Source organism: Silene latifolia, chromosome 6 (genome assembly GCF_048544455.1).
Source record: "Silene latifolia isolate original U9 population chromosome 6, ASM4854445v1, whole genome shotgun sequence".
Taxonomy (NCBI): Eukaryota; Viridiplantae; Streptophyta; class Magnoliopsida; order Caryophyllales; family Caryophyllaceae; genus Silene; species Silene latifolia.
The window spans coordinates 11421039-11430036 of record NC_133531.1 but is presented as its reverse complement, the minus strand read 5'-3'; the positions used below and the strand labels follow the sequence as shown (position 1 = coordinate 11430036).

Genomic DNA, 8998 nt, shown 5'->3' with positions numbered 1-8998 from the left:
CCTTTCTTTTGGGCACAAAAATTAAGAAAAGGGTAGAAAAAGGAATAAAGTGGAATAAAGTATTGTAAGTTGTGAAGCTTATAGGGGAGAGAAAATAATAAAGAAAGAATAATGAATAAAGAATAGATAAAGTAGTGGGAATTGTTGATTTTTTAGGAGATAGAAATTAATAAAAAATGAATTAAACTTATCAAAAAAGGAAAGAGGAAAGATAATCAAACTTGTGTGAAAAAGGAAAGAGGGAAGATAATAGGAAATTGGAGGGAGTATCTCCTAAGGTGATTCGTAGTGTTCTTCCAACTTTCCTGAATAGAAATTTTTAACAGTAAAATTGAAGGTCAAAGAGTAGTACCGGTCCTTGATAGATTGGACAAGTTTATTGTTAGTCCTTAAACATTTTGTTTTGTCTCATCTATTCTATTTGACTCATTGTAAGTTTCAAATCAGATATGCCTGTCTTAAGCAAGAATTTGTATTCCATTTATAAGGTACATCCGTGCACATCAATTATTTACTCTTTTATTAAGAGATGTCCCAAACAATATGAGAAAACCACAAAGAATAAGAGGTACTCCGTAGTAAATAGAAAGAATGAATCAAGATAAAAGATAATCCATTAACCATCAAATTTATACAATTTGCAGTCTTTATTAATTTAAAGCATACAACTATACAAGCACTTCCCAATATGGAATTTATTCAACAAGCAATATAAAATAAATAACAAATAAACTAAAAATTATACATCATGCATCATTCACTATATAATTTATCTTGGATTATAAATTCCCCAAATTTATTTGCCCTATTTCAATAGTGCAATTAATTAAGAAGAATTCTGCTGAATTAATCTTAAGATAGATCTTCCAGTCTCAACACCATTTTCTTGACCCGGAAATTGCCCTCGGAGTTTATCAATCACATTTCCATCAACTTGAAATGCTTTTGTAAGAACATCACCCAAAATTGGTGGGTTAGTTCCAAACAAAGCATTAGCAACGTTAACACGTAGCGGATTTTGACTACCAAATGAAGCAATTGCAAGAGCTTTATTGTCGCCAATATTAAGCTGAAAATGAACTAACCCTTGTGGAAATACAATCATGTCCCCGGGACCAATGACCGTGTCGAAAAGTTTGTTATCGGTTGTCACAAACCCGGCGTATAATGATCCCTCCATGACCGAAAATATTTCAGACCCAAGAGGGTGTAAGTGAGGGGTGTTTAGGCCGTATGGGGCGAAATCGACACGAGCCATGGCTACTCCAAGGGTGTTTAGTCCTGGGAACAAGGATTCGTCTACTAATGTTGCGTTGGCTCCTTGAATGTTGCTTGTGTTGCCGGCTACGTTGAAATTTTTGTGTATGAAGTCGTTGATTGTTACGTCCTTCGGGTTTTTGCAGAATTTTCCGTTCACAAATACTGCAAAATTAATAATTAAATTAAATGTCAGTGAAAAACATATTTAGAAAGTGGACCACTCCTTTTACTCCCTCGACCTCCAACCTTATTGATTTTGGACATTTAGTCCTCTTCAACTTGTACGAACGGTAAAACTAATAATAGTCGGAATTAACTAGAATATAAAGCAGACTACAGATGTCGCCTAGTTTAGCTAACATTGGTTCAAACCCCGTCAATATCAAATTTGCCCTTATGTCTGACTTTTTACAGTTTACAACGAAAAAAAAAAAAACTAGAATATAAAATCTTGAATGAGTATATTCATGCATGTAACATTGTCTCCCGAGTTCTTAACATTTATTAGTGACCCAATGACGGAACTAGGTGAGCTAGAAGGATTAGCGCCCGTTAAACAATAAAATTTTGCACGTTATTAACTCGTATTCCTCGAATTTTCAATGTGTATAGCCATTAGCCAATTACTTATATATTCATCAAATCCTTATTCCGTCACTGCAAACCTACATACAACGCTATAATTACGAACTAATATAGAAAATAAGAAAAAGAGTGAACCTGCGGAATTAGGGTCATTAATTCCAACACAGAAACTTTGAAGAGGAGAAGGATCAGCTGCATTTGCAACGTAAAAACTTATTGCAAATGCCATGCAAATTATTGCTATCATTCCAACTTTCGTCTCCATTGCGTTACGTTAATATATATTTTCTTCGATAATAAACTTGTAAATAAATAAAATTTGAGGTTTTAATTATTTGTTGATTAATCTCTTTATCTTTGTTCGTTTGAGTTATGATTAAAATAACAAAGTGGTACGTGCGCCTTTTATAACCGTTAAGAAGTGGAATATTCAAAAAAATGATGTGGTTATGAATGGTTTTGTTTAATTAAATAGTCAATGTTTAATTTTCAACATTTTCATTGTTCAACATATATTATTGAATTTTCTGCTTATTATTACAAGTCTGTATTTTGATAAAAAAAGTGACGGGTCAATTTTAGAGATCATGGTTCAGGAGGATATGAACACAAACGTTTTTAAAATGTTTTATTAAAATATGTTTTATAAAAATAAAAAGAAAGCATATTAGTGGTCGGAGTGAAACTTAATTGTCAAAACTCAAAACTAGTTTTAAACCCGTGCATAAAAATGCACGGATCGTGTTATCGTAGTAGGAGGCGTTATTATCGGATAAATAAATTGAATTATTTAGAATTTAAAACGGGTACTCACCATGCAAAGGAAAATTTATGGTACATGGTTTTTTATGAGCATGTGGTGGTGAAAGTAATTGAGGTGGACTAACATATTGAAAAAAAATACCCATTTATCAAGATTACACATAGGGGTGACCATTTAAATTTAAATTCCATTATAATATGAAGTACACTTGACTGAAAATTAAACAATTTCGTTAAATGCATCTAAACTGAAATAAAATGTCAAAAAATTATAAAATACGGAGTAATAATATACTGCAATTTAGTAACTATCATTTCAAAAGGCACATGTATATTCATAAATTACGACTAATTTGAACAAAAATTTTAATATTTGAAAGCATGTCGGATCTTATTCCTACTATTTAAAAAACATGGACAACGTAAAGTTACGAAAAAGGTTATTATTAACTTCTATAATTAGAGCTTATACAGTAAAAAATAAAATGTTATATAAAGTTTTTGACGTATCAAGTGAAGCACAAATAAGATCTTTTTGTATTATAAATTGACCGAAAAAAGATGAATAATATGTTTTTCTGAAGACGGATGTATACGTCTTAAGAATATAACCGGTCAAATAACACCCCACTTGCATACGTGAGACAAATTTTTTGACAATCTCAATGTATTTTTTTTTCTTATGTGTGATACACTTGTACTTGCCCCGTCTAAGGTTCAGACAGATATATCCGTCTTAAATAAAAATTTGTGAAAGAAAAAATAAACGACATAACCATGTACATTTAGCATAGACGAAAATGCAAATAACCCAATATAACATCCGTCTGATTTCGACTACGAAACCCGTTCAACTAACACATCCCTAAATTATGTCCCTTAAAAAAAACACCACTGTAAAAAAGATGGGCCAGAATATTAAAATAAACGAATAAGCCTAATAATATTCATTTTACCCATAAATCTAAATTATATATACTCAAAAATTGCATAGCTCTACCTTCCCTTCCAAACCATGTGATATACTCTTATTTGCACAATTACACCACCTCCTTACCCTCTCTTACTCTCATCTAATTCCTATCGAAACATCCTCATAATAATTTAATTAGTCTAATAAACATTTACTCTATATGAAGTACTATTGTTTTTTGGTAAAAAAAAATTTTCCTTCAATGCATGTTGTTTTAAAACTTTGCATTTTATATTCTACAATTATCAGAATATAAGACAATTTATGGTAAAAAAATGATCGATTTATTTAAGTTTGAATGTTAGAAAATATTTTATTTCATAAATTAAGGATTTTTTTCTTTGAATTTTTTTTCTTTTTTTTTTGGATATTTACATAGTATTTTCTATAATATACTTTTTTTTAAAGGTATAATTTTTTTCTTAATATTCATAAATGATCGATTTATGTAGTTCTCGACGCAATTTTCATATTGGGTCATTCGGAAACAGCCTTTTTGTGTTGCTAACACAAGGATAAGGCTGCGTAGACCTTACACCACCTCCCCCCCTCCTACCCGCAATTTGCGGGAGCCATTGAGGTACTGGGTAGTTGTTGTTATTATTTTATTTAAGAATTTAAGATTATATTGCCTTTACATGTTATCTAAACTTGATTTATTTCTTTTTTTTTAAACTATTGAGAATAGACTATTTCTGTGCCAAAAAATCCGGTCTAATTTATTGGTAATGTAGTAAAGATGTTTTTTTTTAAACATTAGATGATTTTCGCATTAAAATTACATATTTAAATTAATTTTTTTAATTAAATGATATTTCGGTTTTTTTTGCATAATATTTGTACTCTCATCAAATTGATTCACAATAAGGTTTCTTTTATAATCTACATGTAATTTACTTTTTAATTATTTTACTGATTTTATTTTTTAATTGATTATTTGGTCATTCTTTTTTCAGGCACAAATGTGTTATTTTTGTAATTTCTTCTATTGCATTATAATTATAATATAATGTATAATGAATGGTTCTTAATAATAATAATTGGTTTTATTATGCTCAAACTTAATGCACAATGCAAAATCAAAGAGAACCAAGGAGAATAAAAAAAAAAATTACCAAGAGAACGTGGGTTTCTTCTACCAAAGAAAAAAAATGCTCCTAAAAAGTAGGAACCAATGAGAGTCCTCTAAAAGACTTAGCTTTTATAATATGAAGATGTATAATGAATGGTTCTTAATAATAATAATAATTGGTTTTATTATGCTCAAACTTAATGCACAATGCAAAATCAAAGAGAACCAAGGAGAATAAAAAAAAAAAAATTACCAAGAGAACGTGGGTTTCTTCTACCAAAGAAAAAAATGCTCCTAAAAAGTAGGAACCAATGAGAGTCCTCTAAAAGACTTAACTTTTATAATATGAAGATAGGGTCGTCAAATGACGTGGTACGATGGTTCTTTCTCAAACCTAAGTACTCCAAATCCCGATATATGTGGATTCAAATATATCTAAAACTTTTAAAACCAATCCAAATTGATAATTAATATTTTATTATTCCTATTATCGTCCATATTATTTATTTATGTTTGATTAAAATACTACTCATAAATAATAAAAAGGAAAATTAAATAATTAGGATGAAGGGAATATTATCTAAAAAATAAACTTCACCTTTTTAAGCCTAGCAATGGTGTATAGCATTAGTATATTGTGATTACACAACTTTTACTAAATTTAGCAAAGTTAAATTCATATAGAATTTTGTTGGTTTATTAGCCAATATTGCACCAAAGTTTATTTAAGACGCATTTATACCAATCAATTTCTTTATCCTTAATTATTAAGGACACGAGTGCTCAATTTAGTTCTATGGATCATGCAATATACGGGTAAATTTTATTGGTCGAAATAGTCTTCTCACAAACTAAGCTTTGTATGAACTCGTTTAAATATTACCGTATACTCCGTACATATTAAGGGTTAAATCACTCATTGTATAGTCTAAATTCATTGTTAATTGCTAATAAAATTTGTAGAACATGCATGTCCATTATCAACTATGATTAGACCTTGTAAATGGGTCAACAGGGTTGTGTTAATTGCCAGGTTCAGTCATTTTCGTGTTTGCAAGAATGCGGAGGGAAAGGTCATACTGGGCCGAGTCATTTTGGGTCTATTATTATCTCAAGTTCTTTATGATTAATGGTTTGTTTGTAACAATAAACATTCGAGTCAGGTCATATTGATTCGGGTCAATTCAAATTATGAGTCATAATAATTCGGGTATTGAGTACGACTTACGAGTTGGGTTATCCGGACCGGGCCAATTTTACTCAGCTTAACTAGTAACTAGGGTAGTTTTGTACGTTTTACCGGCTTACCGTGATACTTCTAGACTTGACCTCACCTAAAAATATTAAAATTAGACATATTAGCCGTTGGCTTGTATAGCACGTCATTGCGTTACTATTAACGAGTAACGACAATAATGTAAACTTTTTCTTTGACAAATTAATACGAAAATTTTTGGAGCATATATAGTCCAAGAAATATGTTTGCATGATCATTATAAATGTCAAATTCTACGTACTTACGTTCATATTCTATATATTTGAGAAGACGGATCTTCCATGCACATTGATTTGCTACGAAGTTCAAGTAGTTGAAGAAAAGTGGTTAACTTCTACCCTTTATTTATAAGAACCAAACTATGAATCTTCGTACGTCGATGTATATGTAACAATGCCGTTTCTTAGTAAAACCTACTAATAAATTTAATCAAACTTACTACAGTATTATGTTTAGATAAGCACCATGATTTTTTGTAATTAAAATCGGATTAGTACGTAGTCTGTTTATTTGTAAACTGTAATTAAAATCGGATTAAATAATACTCCCTCCGTCCCGGTCAATTGTTGTCCTTTGATTTTGACACAAAGACCAAGGAAAGAGGAAATGAGTCAATTAACAAATGTCAAGTGGAACAAATTAAGTGTGAATGATCAAATTGTTCATGAAGTTTATTACTCGTATTAAAATAGAAAGGACAATAACTCACTGAGACACCTCAATATGAAAAAAGGATAACAAATGACCGGGATAGAGGGTGTACTCCGTATAATCTATCAAGTTAGGTAGTGATGTAATCCCTTTCATCACGTACGTATTTTACGTTGGTGTAGTAGCCCATGCATCAACGTCAATCTATCAATGCTAATTATAAGCTTCCCCAGATAACAACACGGCTGACTCTTGTTTACTAGAGAAGTATTGTATTGGCTGAGTTTTAATACACGTTAGAAAAACCGTTATTATATATGAAACTGGGAATGTAGCAAATTACCCACATAAAATATACTACAATATAACAACAACCACCTTTTGTTACTTTCCCGTTCCATTGTTCCAATCATTTATTGATATTTGATTAAAATAACGAAGCAATACAATAAAAGAAGCGGGGTTATAACAATTTTCATTTAGTTATTGATGAAATTCTTTTATTATGTAAAAGTTTTAATTCAGTTTTACGATCGTTTGTAGGAAGTCTAATTGAATAGCTCATGTCTCATGAGCTAAAACATTTATGCATTTTAGGTCTAGGTACATTGTTTTTTCTATTACTTTGAAGGACGAACGAAACTTCTATACATAAATTTGTTATGAAATTTTTTTTCATAAAATATAAGAGTATTTTTTTTTAAAAAGAAGTCTTGTATAAAGAAAAAAAAAATTACGGTGAAAGTATTTTCTCGAAGACCACCGAAAGCAAGTGTAACTTTTAGTTTGGATATGAGGAGTTTGAAAGAAACTAATCAGTAAGAGGATTATACATCTGATGTACTACCTCCAATTCTATAGTTTCTGTGCATTATAATAAAGTTTTTGGGTTTTGTTTTAAAATTTCTGAGTTTCACTATAAAGTTTCTTAGTTTATTCACTTAAACATTAAGCTCTAAAAAATTACAATAAAACTCAAAAACATTACATATAAGTTTAGTTAAATTTGAGTTTTGATGGAAAAAATATTAAAATTTAACTTATAAACTTTATTATGCTCAAAAAAAATACACATGCTCAAAAACAAATAAAGTTTGAGGTAATAAGCTTAAAAAAAATACATATATGCTCAAAAAAACAAAAAAGTTGGAGGTAGTACATCCGATGTATGTTCCTTTTTCTCGAAACTAATCTCAACGTGGGGATTTTTTTAAGAAAACAATAAATAAAATCTCCTGAATAAATAAAAATAAATAAATAAATAATTGGAATGGAGGAGGCATATAATATTAGTATTGAATTCGGTACCACCGAGTCACCGACCCATGAGAGTTACGGACTTACGGAGCTTTGAAAAACTTGTCATTTTTGCACGAAGACATTGAAGAGTTCCATGGGGAGTATTGAGTAGGATAATAATTTACACCGTAATCCGTATTACAGTATTACCTACGCATGAATATTGGACAATGATAGATCCACAAGCTAAACTTATAAGGGTAATAAGAGTTTTTGGATTTGCACATTACCACTACAACAAATCCCTTGCATTTTTGACACTTCCGCATTAACGCTTTAATGGAGCGTCGAACTCAATAGTCACTTCCCGTCCCTTTTTGACACCTTATACTGTCACGTTAATAAAATACATACGGGCGCAATAAAATACACCTTATAATGAAAAGGCGCCACCGGGTGACACCCAATTTGGGTGCCACCCTCTCACATGAGGTGAGTCGGGACCCCTTCACTAAACAATTGTTGTGAGAGGGTGACACCCAATTTAGGCGTCACCTGGTGGCGCCCTATCACTATCCTTTTTTAATTTACCTAAAAACATTTACCTAAAAAAGTCCACCGCCAAACATTTTCAACTTCACCAAACGACTCTTTGTCTCCCATCTCTCCCATTATCTCCTAATTAATCTCGTCGTCATCTCCCATCTCCAACACAAGTCCGATGGTACTGTGGAAAGGTTTAAAGCACCTCTCGTTGTACTAGGCAATCACCAAGAAGCTGGTGTCGATTTCACTGAAACATTTGCTCCAACGGTTAAAATGGTCACAGTACGAACTTTCTTAGCCGTTGCTACTATCAAGAAGTGGGAATTACATCAAATGGATGTGCATAATGCTTTTCTTCACGGTGACTTGTCGGAAGAAGTATATATGCGCATGCCGCCTGGTTTTAGCAAAGGGTTTGAAGGTAAAGTCTGTCATCTTCGCAAGTCATTATACGGTCCCCGTCAAGCTCCACGGTGCTGGTATGCTAAACTTGCTACAGCTTTATCTTCTTATGGTTTTATTATGAGCGCTTCCGATAATTCTCTATTTACTTTCCGCAAACTGAAGGTCAAAGAGTAGTACCGGTCCTTGATAGATTGGACAAGTTTAATGTTTGTCCTTAAACATTTTGTTT

At 31.4% G+C, this 8998-nt stretch overlaps 1 protein-coding gene across 1 annotated transcript; it reads right to left on the bottom strand.

Moving 5' to 3' along the window:
- Positions 1-693: 693 nt before the first annotated feature.
- LOC141658580 (putative germin-like protein 2-1) lies at positions 694-2222 on the bottom strand. The gene is made up of 2 exons (XM_074465506.1): positions 1981-2222; positions 694-1422 (listed from the first exon to the last, which is right to left on the bottom strand). Exons 1-2 carry the CDS (start codon positions 2108-2110, stop codon positions 827-829), a joined length of 726 nt encoding a protein of 241 aa, XP_074321607.1. The 5' UTR covers positions 2111-2222; the 3' UTR covers positions 694-826.
- Between the last annotated feature and the right edge of the window lie 6776 nt (positions 2223-8998).